Genomic DNA, 18,220 nt, shown 5'->3' with positions numbered 1-18,220 from the left:
TATTCATAAACTAAGCCGTCAGGATGCAGAGGTGATGGAGAGGCTGGGGAGAAGGAGAAGGGAAAGCACAGATTTTGCAGTTGCAAGTGTGGTTTCTGTTGTTATTTAGGTTTAATGGGTTATTTTTTTCCTGTTCTTGCTTTTGTTTGCTTGCTTACTTTGTTTTGTTTTCTTTCATGGGGAGGAGATACTATAAAGATGAGATGGGAATATGGGGGACTGGGAAGAGAACAGAACTGGGGTACATAATGTAAAACCCCCAAAGATCCAATAAAAAAGTTTAAAAAAAAAAAGTATGTCTAACAAAACTTAGTGACGCCCATAAAAAGCAACATGAAATAAAACCCGAGGCTCAGAAGCAACCTTTTTAACTCTGTGCCAATTTTATTTTTTGTGAGATGCTACTTGGTCCTAACAGTCTTAATATTTTATGTGAAAAGAACTAAGAATTGCTTATCATAAACATGTAAGGGACAGGCACCCAGGAAAAAAAAAAAAAAGCAAGTCTTATGAAGACTCCTAAACAAATTTCTTACAGTTTGAACTTGGGTAACCTCTAATGAATTTGTCTGAAGGAAGGCTAAAATCACACAAAGAGCAAAGTGCAACAAGATTAAAGATCAACCGTTTACTGTTCCCCAAAGGTATGTTTAAATGATGTCTTACTATTTCTCCTTTAAACTGTTCTATACACACCTGTAAGACAGGCAATATTACAATTAAACAGAGCAATCTTTGAGGAGAAATTACATCAGATGTTAAAGCATATCTGACCAAAACTATAAAGAATCAGAGAGTACTGCTCTATACACATACATTTTTGTTTTGTTTTGTTTTTATTTTTCAAGACAGGGTTTCTCTATGGCTTTGGAGGCTATCCAGGAACAAGCTCTTTTGACCAGGCTGGTCTCAAACTCACAGAGATCCTCCTACCTCTACCTCCTGAGAGTGCTAGGATTAAAGACGTGAGCCACCACCACCTGGCAGCACATACTATATTTCTTTTTGTGAAAATCACATATAAAAGGAAATTTTAAATGAAATTTGTACTGAAATATTTGTTAAGTTTATGGTTTACTTTTTCAGTTAAAAACTTAAATGTCTATGCCACCGCCCAATACAAATTTTACTTGTCCTAAAAAAAAAAAAAAAACAAGAAGCGTTCCCATAGAGCAACTAAAGAAATTGCTTTTAAATAGTAAAGATATTAAAAATATGTGCCTGAACAGGTATGTAAAACTGATTCTGGGTTTGCAAATGGTCCATAGCCGCACAAGGTTTATGCTGAAGTTTTGATGAAGACCGCTCTGACTTTATTCCATCTTGTAAGTAGCCCTCCTGCTCTACTTTTCTTCGCATCGTAGAATTCCAGTGATTTTTGATAGAATTATCAGTCCTAAGAAATAAAAGTATATCATTTTAAAAAGAAAAGGGATTCCACAAATTTTAGCACTGTCTAACTTTCACAAAATACATAAAACACAATTTTTGCAACTGGTGAAATTATCTAGCAGTTCCCTGGGTGACAGAGCCTAAATTCTTACTGAAAGCATGGCAACAGGTAAGACAAAGAAATAACTAGGAAAATCACCACTGCAGTGTGGATAACTAAACTAGGACGAGCAGTGATTAAGTGGGGGTAATTTTGGTGAGGGGCCCAGGACAGACCCGTGGTGAGACGTCGGTGAAGCTGAGCTTTGAAATTTGAGGCTGAGCTGGCACTGGCAGTACAAGAGTGGGAATCATCAGGCACAGGGCCATCAGCCTGCAGCTTCAGTGCTTGGGAGGCTGAGGTAGCAGGGTAGGAACTCAAGGCTAGTCTGGACAAGGCAGCAAGAATCTGCTCAAAAACAAAAGCAGAAGAAAAAACCTCCTGATAAAAGACATACCCAGTACGAAAGCCTCACACCAGGAAAAGGGGGGGGGGGGAATACCAAAAAATATGTAGAGTTCAGGGGTAAAGAGCTTGTCTAGCAGTCTATCATAAATGAGGTCCTGGGCTCATGCTCATTTCCATAAAAAAATAAAAAAATAAAAAGGAAAGAAAAATACAAATTACAAATTTCAAGTATTCTTTACCATTTCTTAGAATATTATATTTATAGAAAATGAGTTCATCAACTCCCTTTTTATCCAAGGTCCTTTTTATAAAGATGAGCCTAGAGCTATCTGTAGCATAAGTTCCATTCTGCATAAAATAGAAACCTTACTAGAAACCTACTAGAAACCTACCCTGCTAAAGCACTAAGGCAGGTTCTACACAAAGAAAAAGGTGCATAAAATACTGACTATATCAGAAGTTCACAGCCCAGAGTTAGTAACTTGGATAAAAGAGAATGTAATACTGTGTCTTAATTTCCTATGAAACAAAGACATTAATGTTTCCATTTACATATAAGTATACAAAGATTAAGAAGGAATACATACAAAAGCACATTAGTTACTATGAAGTACTACATAGAGATTACAGCTATAGAGCATAAACATGTATATTCTAAGTGAGATATGAAGTTGCCCAAGGTAGAGTTGGCCTGCTGCACCAGCTAGCGACTGCCAGAAAGTATCTGAGCAGTACAGTGAAGACTGAACTTAGCATATCACACCTCTTAGGGAAACCCTGTATTGCAGTTGCATGGACTGAAGTACTACTTTCACAACTTAAAATCCATAATTAAGAACTGAGTTTCCTTAACATACTTTCACCATCATTTACTTCAGTGTATTTACAATCCCCTAGTTTGGTGCACAGTAACTAATGTGAAGGAGATCTCTAATCTAGATTTCACTTTACCAACTCGTACAGGCTCTGCCTGACTGGCAATGATATGGAAATATGATTTCTAGAGTAAATTAAATGTTGTTTACATAACTTAAAGGTCTGAGCATTTTATTGCACAAATTAATCATATTCCTTACCACAGAATTTATTACAAATGGTCCCAAATAGTTGTTTATATTATGCAGTCTAAATTTGAATTATAAATAAAAGGAAGGGGGTACTTGAAAATATATTCAATAGTAAGGTAGTAAAGAATGTGTTGAAGTGCAGAAAAACAGTGTATATTCATCTATGTAAGCACCTTCCAGGAAGCAATTTAGCAATTTCTGCCCAACGGTTTCCCAGCCGCTTATGTGCTTCATATATGATCCTGTCTTCTTCTTCTGTCCAAGAAGATTTCTTTACTTCAGGATTCAAGTGATTATGCCATCTTTCTCTGCACTGCTTGCCTATTCTTCCTTTTAAATGTTTTGCGATTAAAGACCACCTTTTTGGTCCATATTTCTGAACTAATTCAATAACCTAAGAAGCAAAAACAAAGGTTGAAAAACCATTACCATAAGAGAATAGGAAAATGTAGTTCAAGCATGTCAAGGCTGGAGTAGTTACAGAGCATTTGCTGAGTGTGCACAAGGCCCTGGGTTTGATCTAAAGCATCTCAGCAACAACAACAAAAAGGGAAAAACTCCAAATTATAAAATAAATACATTAAATTTCAGCTATAAATATAATTCACAAAAAGTAATTTTAATAATAGCTAATCCTTCAGCTACAGCAAGTTCAAAAATCAATTCCCAATGAGTCAAAAAGTTCAACGGGCTAATTAATTCAAAATTAACCAGGCAATAGTGGTGCACGCCTTTAATCCCAGCACTCTAGAGGCAGAGGCAGGTGGACATCAGTGAGTTTGAGGCCAGCCTGATCTACAGAGTGAGTTCCAGGACAGGCTCCAAAGCTACACAGTGAAACCCTGTTGAAAAACGAAAACAACAAAAAAAAAAAAAAAAAAAAAAAAAAAAAATCAAGGTTTGTCTTTCCTACTTTTACATCTTTAAAGAGAGAGAGAGAGAAAAAAAATAAGCTTCAACAAAAAGCCAACTAAGTCCATTAGGAAGCAGAAAAGATTTATAATTACTGGCTTTCATTTCCTCCTTTATCAAACTGAAAAAATTACAACTTGTACATTTTAAATTTGTTTTTAGTTTACCTAAAATTAGAATAACAGTTTATCTCCTCAGCCTGCCTTACTCCACTGCTACTCTGACCCACTGTTAAATATCACATCATAATCATCCTATATTGGTGGATTATTTAACATATATCAATATTTTCATGATAGGTATCTGCTTGTCATGTTTTGCAAATAAGGCTTAACGACCACATGTGCAGTTATTATGTTTGTGGCTGTTTTCCCAGTACTAGGTATGTTTAACAAGGGTTCTATTGCTGAGCTATATTCCCAGTCCTTTTCTTACTTTCTACTTTGACAGGGTATAACATGAAAAATAAAAGACCCAGACACAGATATTAGGTTCAAAGCTGAGGGTCAGATAAGCAAAGCCCCAGCCACTAGCCCTTACCTCTACCTCAGACTGAAAGGGCTGATCCTGTTTCCATGAGCTCTCCACCACGCCTCAGACTGCTGCCTCTCCTCAGCATGGCTGGAGACTAAATCTCAGAGTGCCACCTGAGACACTGGGCTCTTTCTTTTATATAACTCTCTAGGGCTGGGATTAAAGCCATGAGCTCTAATTCTCTTTCAGACTGATTCAATCTTGTGTAGATCTGGGTGGCATTGAGCTCATATAGAGCTCCATCTACCTCTGTATCCTGAGTCCTGGGATACCACCATTGCCTGACTTCTACAGCTATCTAATGTGGCTGGCTTTACTTTCTGGTATTTCATGCAATCTTTATTAAACCATAAATAATTATGTCACCACAACTCCTCTTTTTTGTCTAATACAAAAAGAAGGCTATAACTAACATAAGAAAATCTATGTACAATAAGTACATACAATATATACAGGCAATAAGTTCATCAACAATGTCAAGTCCATTTGCATTTGACAAATTCAGAGAAAATACTCCATTATCTATTGCATCTTAGTGAGTCCAAAGTCTTGTACTTAATTTACTTTCTAGTCTAATTTGCATTATCAAATTATCTTTTAATGTCTCTCAGCCTTTTACACTTTACACATCTTTAGTGAGTTTTCTCTGAATCTGGTAAATAATGAAAACTATAACTGTACTGTCTAGTCTTCAACTACCTCAGAGATCCGAGAAGAAAATAATATTAACTGAGTAAACAGGAAGTGCGAGCAAGTAACTTCCAAAAATGTGAGAAATGACAAAAAGAGCTGGCTGCCTGGACAGTCACTCAATGTTCTTCTGCAATGTTGGGAGATTCATCTTTGGTCTACAGGCCTAGCATTATCTGACAGACTTTTCTATGAAGCAGGATTTTTGAAGGTTTGCAGTCACGCTTTTTGGTGTCCTGCTTGTCCAATTTGGACAGCAAACTGTCAGCAGTTGAGGCAAGGGCACTTTCTTGCACAGTGGCTTACCACAGCCACAAAAAAAAGTAAACTCCATGTGGAGTTTCTTTGATGCCCATCATCTTCTCTGAAGTAGATTAGAGCAAACATGTCTCATTGTCATTAAAGAAAAAAAAGAGCCTATGCTATTAAAATATTTTAAATGCCACATTCTGTAGATCTCTGAAGTGTTTGAAGATGGATTGTCTAAAATATATCTGTTTCACCATGTAAACATACTTAATGTGACTACAAGTTTGATTACAATAGTTGATTAATTACTAACTTGCATTTCCTTATTATCCAATATAATTGATAACTTTCAAGGAGTAGAAGTTTGCATTACATTGTTAAATGAGCTGTATAGGTACAATATCTTGAACAATATTAGAAATGTATGTACAGTATGTTTTAACCAATTAATTTCAAATCTGTATCAATACACAATGTTTGTATACAGTATACAAAAGTTCAATCCAGTGTAAAATATTTAAAAGTAGTAGCTGCTTTTTAGAAGTAGATTCACTAATCTACCTTTTATTCTTATCAACAGGGTCTCATTAAGTTGCACAGGTAGGCCTTGGACTTGCAATGATCTATCTAGACCTACTGAGTAACTAGAATTATAGCCAATGCCACCAGGTCCAGCTAATAATTATCTTTTTAAAAGATTACACATTGTATTTTATTTACTCATTTTTATTTATTATTATGTGCATGTTTATGATGTGTAGGTATGAGTAGAGGGCATATACAAACCAAGTCAGAGGACAACTTTCAGGAAGCAGCTCTCTCCTTCCACTTTGAATTCAGGAATTGAACAGGAGTTGTCAAGCATGCACAGCAAACCACAAGAGCTTTTGCCAGTTGAGCCATCTCACCAGCCCCACATCATACATTTCAAAACTTACCATTGGCCATTAAGAAAAATCAGATCAGTCCTGAGCCTAATGAAGTGACTTTGTTTGCTCTCAATCCCCAAGTTTATTAGCAATGGGCAAGCTTTACAGGGCTTAAATTAAGAGCAATTCCTGGTGAAAGGCAGATGCTTCTATTCTTCAACAGGTGTTATTGCACAAGTAATTGGATTTTTGGTTATAAACACATGGGATACACGATGTTCTGAAATTTATCTAACCCTGGGTTCATTAAGGTCAAGAATAAAAATTAAGAACAATTTCCTTATATATCAAGTTATTATGAGTGAAAATAAAATTAAAATCCATTTTCAATGTCAATTAAAATTTCACTGGAAACTGCCTTAAATGTCATTCAACCAAACTTTAAATGAAGCATTCTTCCTTTTATAAATGAAGCCCTCAAAAAGGACTGTATTTATTATATGAGGGTCCAAATTCTGCCCTGGTGGGGGTAGGGAGGGGAGCTACATTTTAAGGCATTCAGCATCCAATTCTTATGCATACAGCCTCCAAAGAAACAGTACCAAGTAACTTAAAGTATAAACTGGGAAGATACTTGTTATTAAAGTACTTTCCTTGCAACCACGAAGACCAGAAACTACATTAAAAAAAAGCTGAGCATAGTGGCATGAACTTGCAATCTCAGTAACAGTGAGCAGAAGGGCAGACCCACCAATCTACCCCTAGTTGGTAAGCTTAAGGACAACGAAAGACCCTATTTCATAAAAAATACTGATGCCATTAAGGAGTACCCCACCCAATGCAGCCCTGGGGTCTCCACATGTATGTACATACACATGTATGCCCACCTCCAACCCTAGCATACATATACACTAAATACATACACACATAATCACACTTTATGTGTTACAACATGTTAACAAAATAAATCTAGCTGGGCAGTGGTAGTGCACACCTTTAATCCTAGCACTCAGGAGGCAGAGCCTGGTCTACAGAGTGAGTTCCAGGACATCCAGGGCTACACAGAGAAACCCTGTCTTGAAAAACAAACAAACAGTAAATAAATAAAAATAAATCTAACCAGTAACAAGTAATCTAGTTAACCTATTTTACATACATAGCGAGCATAAAGACTATGAATATGGGGCAAGTGAATGGCTCAATGACACTTGTCATTAAGCCTGATGACCTGAGTTTGATCCCTGAAGACCCAAATGGTGGGTGGAAGGAGAGAACTATATCCCACAAATTATCCTTTGACCCCACATATGTGCGGTGGCATGAGCATGTATGCACATCCATGTATCCAAACACATACACACAAATACATAAAGACTTAATCTTTTTTTCAAAAGAACATGTTACCCTCTGGTCTTCTTCTTTAGTCCAAGGACCCTTTATCAATTCTGGATTTAAAACCTTCTGCCATCGATGTTGGCATTGAAAATCAGAACGATTCTGAAAGAATTTGGATGTTTTTATTATTGAATAAATGTCTCCCAGGATGCAAATTAGTCAAAGAGGTTAAGTAATTTTTCTAAATTAACACAGCTGACATTTGAATACAATTTCAACTAACTCCACAATCTGTTTTCTCCCTCCATTATCTCAGTTTCCAGGTTACACTGAGAGATATTATGATAATATGGAAAAAACACAGGTAACATTGTTTCTAAAACCAAAGTAATCAACACTAAAGTTTAAAATACAGGTAACTTAACTATTCACAATGCTCTAAGAAACAAATGAGTACATGGCAAAACTACTTCCATATTTTATAAAATTATACGCCAATAGATATGTGAATATTGGTATGATGAACAAACGTAATTTAAAAAAATACAGAAATAACCAAGTATGATGGAACTGCACACCTTAAATCCCATCACTCAGGAGAAAGAGGCAAGCAGGTATCTATGAGTCTGGGGTCAGCCTGATTTATATAGTGAGTCCCAAGATAGCTAGGAATACACAGTGACACTCCCATCTCAAAAAAAATTAATAAAAAATACTTTAAAACATTCATTAGATTATAAACCTAACAATTTTCTTTATTTTATTGGTTAGCTGTCAAATGTCTTAATAATAAAATCCTTTCAAAATATTTTAACATATGTAACAGTTGAGGATGTAGATTAGTGGTAAAGTGCTTGCCTAAATGTACAAGGCCTTAGGTTCAATTCCCAACATAAAAAAAAAAAAAACACCCACAAATATTTGTGAAGTCCGATACAAATCTAATTGCATTTTTGTTTTATAGTAGTAAGTCTTTTTAGGCCCTGGATAAATGCTGTACAGTGTCCAGGTTGAGTATGCTTTATCCAAAATTCTTGAGACTAAAAAGTTCAGATTTCAGGGTTTTTAAAATTTTCAAACATTTACATATATAAAATGATATATCTTGGAGATAGGACAAAAGTCTACAGATGAAACTCATTTATACACATAATAATTTTAGACAACTTAAGTACACCTGTCATTTTTACTGTGACATATTACATTAAATCACATGTAAAACATTCTATGTCAGTACTCAAAACACTTGTGAATTCTGAAGCACTTCAGATTTCAGGATCTGAGGTACACAAACTGTACTAGAAAATACTTTCGAAACCATTAGCAACAACTACAACTATACCAGAAAAAAAATTAACCAAATGTTTTAAGGAATGAAGCCTAAATCATACAAACACATTTCTGAAAAAGTAGAATATGTACACTGATGCCTTAAATGAGTCATGTTATCACATCTCACTTACTTGAAGATGACTCGCAATTAGAGTCCAATCATCGGTTCCATGTTGTTCAACCAACTTCTTTAACTTGTCATCCTATTAAGAGAGGCATAAAAATTAAAACTCTTTCGCCACTTCTGGTATGTAAATGACATTCTCAAGCTCTCATGTTTGGTACTCACTTTGAGAAGGACTAAAGTCACTGTTACCCAAATTCCTCCATTTACTATACTGTCTCAGTAAATTCTAAACAACCAATTGTTTGTGTCATTGGCTATTGAGTGGTTTTTTGTTGTTTTGTGTTGTTTCATTTTTTGATACAGGGTTTCTCTGTGTAGCCCTGGCTGTCCTGGAACTCAAATGCAGACCAGGCTGGCCTTGAACGCAGAGAGCGGCCTGCCTCTGCCTCCCTGCATCACCACTGCCTGGCAATGTCATCCTTTTCTTTTTTTTTTAAAGAATGTACAAGTAAGCATATAATAATTTGTCCGCACACAGTTTTCATTATAATGCCATTCATAACTATAATAGTATTAATTGATAAATATGATACTAGTAGATTTTGCCCATATCTACCTCATCTCTTGTCCATTTTACTCTGTTCCAGAGTTTTTTCAGTCCTTTTTGTTGAGGTACTTCATAATCATGATCAGCATATTGAAGGTCATCATCCTCATCCTCACTACAAAAGAACATAATATGCAAGCTCAATTTTTTATTTAGATTATTTAATTCAAGCACTGAGTCTGTATATGAAGGCATGAATAAAGAAGCCACTCATAATAAACAATATAGTCTCAAGATTAATCACAGTATAGTAATAAAGTCCTAAAGGGGAAGATGGAAACAATACCCTATTGGAATACATATGACATGTGACATGAAAGCGAAAGACTATTTGGGGAGAGAAAGGAGACTGTGAGGAAAGGTGAGCAAAGGCAAATCAGCAAGCTACAGGGTCAGTGAGAGACACTATCTCAAAACTTAAGAGTGCACTGATGAAATTCACCCAGGATTCTGTTCTGGCTTCTACAAGCACATGCACATACAGAGACAGACAGACAGATGCACATACAGAGACAGACAGACAGATACACACACACACACACACACACACACACACACACACACACACACACGGGGAGAGAGAGAATAAAATTATAAATAACACTTGAGGACATGAGATGACCTGAGAAAATTGATATAGTGAAAAAAAGCAGAGACTGAGTTTATATGGAGTGAAAAAAGGAAAAGGGATATTAAGAACTAAGCCCCAAAGGAGGCAAGCCTCCATGACAATATCTCAATTAGAGACACTGAGTAGCCACAGGACTGAAAAAAGTAGTGAGCACCTGAAAATAACACTCACTAACACTTACTTAAAACTTTTTAAAAACCAAAGATTGTGGCAGTATATTAAATTCCCCTCTAATATTTTCACAACAGGAGCTGCAGAGCTCCTTTAGGGGTTAAGCATACTTGCAGATCTTACAGAGGGCCTGGGTTTGGTTCTCAGCCCCCACACACTGGTTCACGACTGTCTATTCTAGGGGACCCAACACACTTTTCTGGACTCCCAGGCACCAGGCACACACACACAAAAGAAATATTGCTAAGCATGATGGCACAGGTCTTTAAATCCCAGCACTCGGGAGGCAGAAACAGATAAATCTCTGTTTGAGGGCAGCCTGGTCTAAATATGGAGTTCCAGAGCAAGTGTAGCTACATAGTGAGGTTCTGTCTTTAAATAAATAAATAAATAAATAAATCATTAAAAGAAAACAAACTTCACTACTACAAGAGAGGAGTATTACCACCATTACCATTTTCTGGAGTTAAAAAACAAAACTAACTAACTAAACAAACAAACAAACAAATAAATAAATAAAAGCATGGACTTAGAAAAGTAACTTCTTCCCAATGTCTCACCAAATAAGGCATGGCTGAGTTCTAAAGCTCACTGTCCAATCATTTTAGTATGAACAACCTAATGGAAAAATGGGGAATGCATAGTAAAAAGCTGCAAGTTACTAAAGGCAAACCTAAGTGCCTTCTGAAATGAGAACAAGATTCAAGTTGTAACTGTATAACCCTGAACATACTAATCTCTCAGGATGTAAGATGTCTATAATATCACCTACCTTTAAGAAAAGATGATTCAGTATTGTGTAAACAGATCATCTAATGGTATTTAAAATTATTTTTCCTTACTAAACTTAACTCCTAAAAATTCATTCTGATTTCAAATATCAAGTCTAAAGATGGGAGTATATTTAGTGCAATATATGAATGACTTTTAAAATCTAAATGTAGTACACAAAGTTGATTTACAAAAATTAAAAGTTAAGCTCTGGATTTCATGCACACATAACACACCCTTTGTAGGAACCCCTAATTTCCTCCAACTTGTCAAATCCATTTAACCAAAATTTTTCACATTTGGGTAGATAAAACATCAAACTCTTCTAGTCTCTTAGCTGTGTTGCCTATATTGTAATAATAATCAGCTAGTCCTTAATATTATTGTTGAACTATGCCTCAAACAAACACACAGGCTTAATTAAAGAAAATACCTACTACTAGCAGCCAACATCTCCTATCAGAAGTATCATGGGATTAGCCAAGAGCACACAATAACATGGAGATGCTTCAAGGTCACAGAATGTCAAGTTTCTAAGCAAACTCCTTAACTGGACAATGCTCCATACTGTAGCTTACAGAGTATCTGCTCTTTTCTTATCTTAATGTTAGTCACATTTGCCAACCTTCCCAACCAAACAGTAAGATCAGCAATGTAAAGACCAAGGTTCCCATGTTCATCTCCCAAACCAAGCACAATACCTGCCATTCAAATATTTGTAAGATATCAATGATTTCCTTATTCTTCCTCCTCCTCTACTTTATACTATAAAATCTGAAGTATTCTATTCCAACCCATCCAGAATGTCTGCCTGCCTTAATACCAATATGATCTCAAAGTAGATACAAGAAAGGGTTGGGGGGGGGGAGACTCTAAAAAAGTGGCTCTCAACCTGAGGGTCATGACTCCTTTGGGGATAACTTATCATATATTTACAACAGTAAATATTCACAACAGTAGCAATATTACAGTTATGAAGTAACAATGAAATAATTCTATAGTTGGGGTAGTAAAGGTTTGCAGCATTAGGATGGTTAAGAGCCATTGCTCTAAAAAGGGGGAAGATATTCTTTTTGTTAAATCCAAATGTACCTCCAAGTGGTAGAGTTTTAAGAAAGAGAACTTGCTAAAACAAACTTTTAAAGGAAATTCAGCACACAAGGGATTGATTGAAGGTATCTAAATCTAGCCCAACCTTTCCTGGAAATGCCTCAGCAATATTACCACTTCCTGACACCTCAAAAAACTGTCAGGCATGCTTCTCACACATTCTCTTAGTTCTCATTCCTCTCTGGTCTCAAGAGCTTCCATCACAACAAAACTATGTTTTAACTAGGCTATTTTATGCCAAAACAAATTTTAATTTAGAAATGTGCCTGTACAGATCTTTAATAATCAATACCTGTATTGTATCTTATCTATACAAAACCCACCTGAAGGTTCTTACCAAAATATTTTAAGAATATGAATTAAAGAAGTGTTAGTTTGGTCAAAAAGACTAGTCACCAAGGAGTAATTTTTCTAAAACTTTTTAACTTTAAAACTCTGTTCTTTATTTTTTGCCTGCATACTCAGTGAAAAAAAAATTTATTTCTTCACAAGGTTGTATTCTGTTTTGCACTTAACATGGTTATCAGTTTCAGACAGTGAGCTATATAATCCACTCAGCACTCAGGAAGCTGAGTTGAGTGGGTGAGGGTAAGGACAAGGGAACATTGAAGTAGGATTCTTAGAATCATCTCTACCACTGGGACTTTCCTAGCATTTGACTAATCTACTTCTTAATTTTAGCTTAAACTTTTTGTGCATAGGCTTCTTTTGTTTTGATTTCATTTTCAGAGATGAGTGTTAAACTCAGAGCCTTCATCTATGCTAGTCAAGCATCATACCATGAAGCTACATCCCTAGCCCCAAGTTATTTCTATGCACATTTGATTGTTGAAAGCATGATACAATTTCTAGTAACATAACAAGTCTATAAATGTATCAGTTTCACTAACTGTAACAAGAAAATGCCTAACTCTGCTTATAATTTACTAAGAAAAGGGGTGGGGGGGAGTGATGGAGACAGCAAAATGATTCAGTGACAGTTGTGTAGGCCTGACAACCTAAGGTGGTACTTGGTGGAAGGAGAGAGCTGACTTCTGAGATGCTCTTGTGCACTCTGACCACAGCACAGTGCATCTTCACAGGCACACATACAAACACATACACACACAAGTATAAAAAAATAATTTTAAAGGAGAAGAGTTTATCTTTACATGTAACCTTGTTGAAGTTCCACTTTCACTATGTAACAATGAAGGAGTTAGAAACGTAGACAGAGCTTATCATTTTTCAATGTTTTACAGGATTTGAGGGCATTTTTGCACTGCAGAAATCAGTACTGGTGATATACAATGATTCAGTAAAACTGAGTTACTCTACTCTACTCATTTCTACTCTAGCATGATTAACCTAGAGGACAACAGAAGTAGGTAAAATACTATTCTAGGTATAAAGCAAAAGGTTCACCAACCTAAGATATGGTCTCCACAATCATTGCTACTATTCTTATTTAGGTCAAGAAAAATTCTTTTTCTAAAGCTAGGATTTCATGCTTAGTTTTTATTTCCCTTTTGGTTTTGTTTTGTTTTGGGATATTTGTTTTTGGTTTTTTGGGTTTTCTTCTTCTTCCTCTTCCTCTTCTTCTTCCTCTTCTTCTCCTCCTTTTCTGGCTTTTCAAGACAGGGTTTCTCTGTGGCTTGTAGACCAGGCTGGTCTCGAACCACAGAGATCCACCTGCCTCTGCCTCCAGAGTGCTGGGATCAAGGCACGCGCCATCACCGCCCAGCTTGCTTTGTTTTTGATACAACATCTCAAGGTAACCCTGAATTCACTATGTATTCTAGGCTGGCCTTGAACTAATGATCTCCCTTCCTGTCTTCCAAGATTGAGTATTGTAGATGTGCACTGCCACTAGAAACTGTTTTACGGTTAAAAGAAATGATAAAGATGATGAAACAATAAAAAGGAACATAAAAATATCTGTACCATGTTAGGCTAGGAAAATGGTTAGGAGTAATTTCACATTGGGGTATAAGCTGATAGTCATGACTTCACTTGTGGATCAATACACAAAATTTGACTTGGTTTTTAAGAGAAAATGTTTGGGAGAAGTACAGAATAACAGACAATCTAATAAAAATGAGTTAAGCAAAGGAACAATATAATTTACTTTTACTGAAAAAGGAACTAGTTTGAAATGAGAGAAATTAAAGAATTTGTTCTAGGAAAACTGCTTCAACTTGATGACATTTTTAATTAAAATTTTCTCATATCTCAAATAGTTATAATAAAAAAAGAGAAAGCTGTTCATTATGACTCATATCTGCAATGGCTCACATCCACAATTTCAACAAGATTTTCATGAATTCAAGACCAGCCCCGGTTACATAATGAGACAGTAAATTTGAGGCTATCCAGTACTACACAGAGACCTTGTCAATCTTTGCTATACTTTTTGAGGTAAGGGCAACTGTATATATAATTATTTTCAGTTCAACTGCATTCAAATTATGAGAATTTACCAAGTTGATTTAACAAAGTGAAATAGGCCACCCAGTGGTTAATATGCTGTACTGCATGCATGAATACTGGCTTCCACCTCTAGAGTGAGACAAAATTTGACTTCAGATAATCTGGACCATTAATAATACAACCATTGAAATAAATACTGAAAAGAGTTCTATATAACTACCCATAAACAAAAACAATGGACAATATTTCTAATCCATTTAGAAATAATTTCTCAAAATAGTATACACATTAAAGCTATAAGCTACCTTACAGACTAAAAAGTCCAAACCCTTTGTATGAACAAATAAAAAATGAAATACATTATATCAGCTTTCCCAAAATAATGCTGATAGTTAAGGACAAAGATGACTAAAAAATCCTTTCTCATAGTTTTACATACATTCACTTCCACTCATGTTTCTAGAAACAACAGTGAAGTTGTTCACACACACACACACACACACACACACACACACACACACACACACACGCATACATACTACCAAGGAAAAATTTTCTGTATTTTCTGTATATAGATACCTTTCATCTTATCATTTTAATTTAATAGCTGGTCATCTTAAGTATAAATATCTTAACCTGTACCTAGTAAGCAGGCTTTGCAGGATCACAATTACTGTAAGTATAATTATTTTTAAGTGTTTAAGTAGTCTTTAAAAACTAAACTGGGACAGTAAAGATGGCTGAACAAGTGTTTGCTGCCAAGCCTGTCAACCTGAATTTGATCCTCAGGACACACATAGCACAAGAAGTGAACTATTCCAGATAATTGCCCTTTTACCTTGCACACCTTGGCAGGCATGCATTAATGCACACACATGAAAAGAAAAGATAAAAATTTTAAGTACTAAATAAAACTACACTTATTTTTATATAAAAATGCTTAAAAGCCAAATGCTAATAATAATTAGCTATAAATTACTTCATTAAAACCCCCACTGGGTTCTAAAACTATTTTAAGTCACAATACTACATGACCTTTGCCTATATGCAAATCTTAGTGAGCCTCTGCAGCTATTAAAAAAATTAAAAGAGCCACTATCTTTCAGTTAGTTCATATTTAAAGTAAACATTTTCTGATCTTAGCTTTTTTTCAGATCACACAAAAAGAGTCTTCTATAGAATTTATGCCTATATCCTTATAAAATTTTCCATTCACATTAATAAGTGTATGCTGGGGATCTCAAAGTACCGAATGACTGAAAGACTTGATTTCTCTGTTATAAATTGAACTCATCTATACTAAGATTTTCACCAAAATAAGAGTGCCCATTGAATATTCCACCTTCAAACATTTCACATTCTACTAGCCTTTAATATACAGGAGTCATTTTTAAATATACAGAAACCTTAACAACCCCTAAAACTCATTGAAGAAAACCCAAAGAAGCGCACCAGAGACCATGATTTCTCACCACACCTTCTCTCCATATCCTCCCTCCCAGAGAAGTGCAGTTTCACTGCAGTGCAATTACTCTTGACACCGTTCTATATTGTTTCAATTAACTGGCAAGAAATAAAAATCAACAGTACAATTAATGTTTAGAGGTCAAACTCCCAGGACAGATAATAAAATAATTTGCAAGAAGTAATGGTTAAATCATTTCTCCTCAACCAACTATCAGGAAGCAAGATCAACTGTGACATGAAAACACACACACCAAAAAAAAAAAAAAAAACTGAGAAGAATGTGGCATTCATACATCAGCATTTAACAGTAACTTTTAACTAAAAGAGATGACTGAATTAGCCAAGATACTGTTTCATGTAAGATTAACAATGATTCTAAGTAGATAATGCACAGAGTGGATAGACACAAGGTTCTCTTACTGGCTTGACACATTAACTTCATTTTACATCATTTAAAAACACTGTTAGAATTAAAATTTCAAAATGCCTAAAGCAATACTCCAGCAATCTTAATTATTTTAAGTCCACACGTTTTCTGAAGATTGCAATGTTATGTCCTTGAAGTTGCAGACCAGCGGTTCTTACCTGAATGTCCTTGTTTCCATCCCCCAAAAGATAAGTGGCACCATCCATAAATGCTGGTTGTCCAGACTGGGGGAAAAGGGCTAGTCTTCTACTGAGCAGAGGTAAAGATGCCGCTACAAATCCTTCAACTATCTAACCCAAAATAATAACAGTGTCAAGGTGGCATGCCTGTGGGTGTATTCATTCGGTCCACTTCAATGACCAATCTCTTCTGTAGCCGCTACAAATAAGGCAGCTACGTCTTAATAAAATTTATGTTGATATCTGCAGGACCATAATAAATAAAGTATTTTTTGTGTAGTTATTTTAAAGCTAAATCTGTAATGAATGATTTCCAGTACTAAATTTCAACTCAGGAAATACAACTCAAAGATTTTGAGGCTGCGGATCTAGGTAAACTGAAATATTTGGAAAATCTGCCCAATTCCTTAACACTGAAAATCGAGACGCTGGATTTTTGTCATCTGATTATGCCACACAACTTAGGAGTAGCTATTACGACGGCATTAAAATAAAAGTTAGGCTCACAGAGACATTCTAATACACGTTTCAACAACAACAATAAAATTGAGTCCTACTTGTTACAACACAGATACAGTCAGACTCAACCACGAACACTCAGAATACAATGTAACTGCAACACATTGTTTTAGTATCAAGTTTACCCGATGGTAGCAACAATCTTCTGAGAAGGGGAAAAAACCGCTGAGAACAGCAGTATGGGGATGACAGAAGACTTTTAGCAGGTCCCCGTCTCAGGAGGGTTTCCCAGGACGGTGCCCACCCAGGTTTGTCACAGAGATCCTGTTTTGGCTGGCTCGGCAAGTCAGAGGAGAGGACCCCAGTGCTGTCAAGTCATGCAGGCAGACCCAAGCGCTCCCGGTGCGGCGCATCCCCCGGAAGCGCACACACTTACCTGGCTGCAAACCTCCCTGCTCCCTGAGAGGGAGGGAGAGGGAGGGAGGGAGTGGCGGGGAGCCGAGGGAGGACCCGCGCAGAGGAGCCACCTGAGCCAGTGTCGCCGTCATCCCCGCCCCCCCCCCAGCGGTCCCGACAGGGGCAGCAAAACCCGTGCGCCCAGGCCTGAGAGGGCCCGAGTGGGGACGAGCGGGGGAGGCCGGACAGGGCCGCTCGGCCCGGGGCCAGGGGATGCCACCCACCTGCGCGACCTCTTCGCCATCCTTCAGGTACCGCATAGGCGCGGGCTGGGCGGGGACGCGGGCCAGCCTCCTCCAGCCGAGACCCTCCCGCCGCCTCCGCCGCCTCCGCCGCCTCCGCCGCCTCCGCCCTCCGGCGGCCGAGAGAGGAACGCAGGCCGGGTCAGGTCGGGGCCAGGCGGCACTGCGGGGGGACAGAGGGGCGGACCAAGACCCGCCGCTCCTAGGCGCGGCCCGGCCGGGCCAGGGATGCCCTCAGCATGTCAGCAGGCGTGCTCCCGCCCCCGCCGCCGCCGCCGCCGCCGCCGAGTCCGTCCCGGGCGCCGACCCCCGCCCGGTCCCCGCAGCGAGCAGCTCTGCGGCACTCGCAGCCTCCTGCAGGGTTTTGTCCGCACCGCCGAATCTCGCGCCCAGCCT

General features: G+C 37.4%; 1 protein-coding gene across 5 annotated transcripts in view; it reads right to left on the bottom strand.

The window, feature by feature from the left end:
- Window positions 1-17,946, bottom strand: part of Mybl1 (MYB proto-oncogene like 1) — a 33,179-nt gene extending 15,233 nt beyond the window's left edge. For all 5 annotated transcript variants that reach the window (XM_051197089.1, XM_051197113.1, XM_051197105.1 and 2 more), the window contains exons 1-6: window positions 17,807-17,946; window positions 9,512-9,617; window positions 8,960-9,031; window positions 7,566-7,658; window positions 3,081-3,301; window positions 1,222-1,396 (exon numbers count right to left, since the gene is read on the bottom strand). In XM_051197089.1, coding sequence (XP_051053046.1) covers window positions 1,222-1,396; window positions 3,081-3,301; window positions 7,566-7,658; window positions 8,960-9,031; window positions 9,512-9,617; window positions 17,807-17,826 — 687 coding nt within the window. In that variant the 5' untranslated portion in view covers window positions 17,827-17,946. The remainder of the gene's footprint in view (window positions 1-1,221; window positions 1,397-3,080; window positions 3,302-7,565; window positions 7,659-8,959; window positions 9,032-9,511; window positions 9,618-17,806) is intronic.
- Between the last annotated feature and the right edge of the window lie 274 nt (window positions 17,947-18,220).

The sequence above is a fragment of the Phodopus roborovskii genome, unplaced genomic scaffold, assembly GCF_943737965.1.
Source record: "Phodopus roborovskii unplaced genomic scaffold, PHOROB, whole genome shotgun sequence".
NCBI lineage: Eukaryota > Metazoa > Chordata > Mammalia > Rodentia > Cricetidae > Phodopus > Phodopus roborovskii.
The sequence above is the reverse complement of the archived record's forward strand: the minus strand, read 5'-3'. Positions and strand labels throughout refer to the sequence as shown.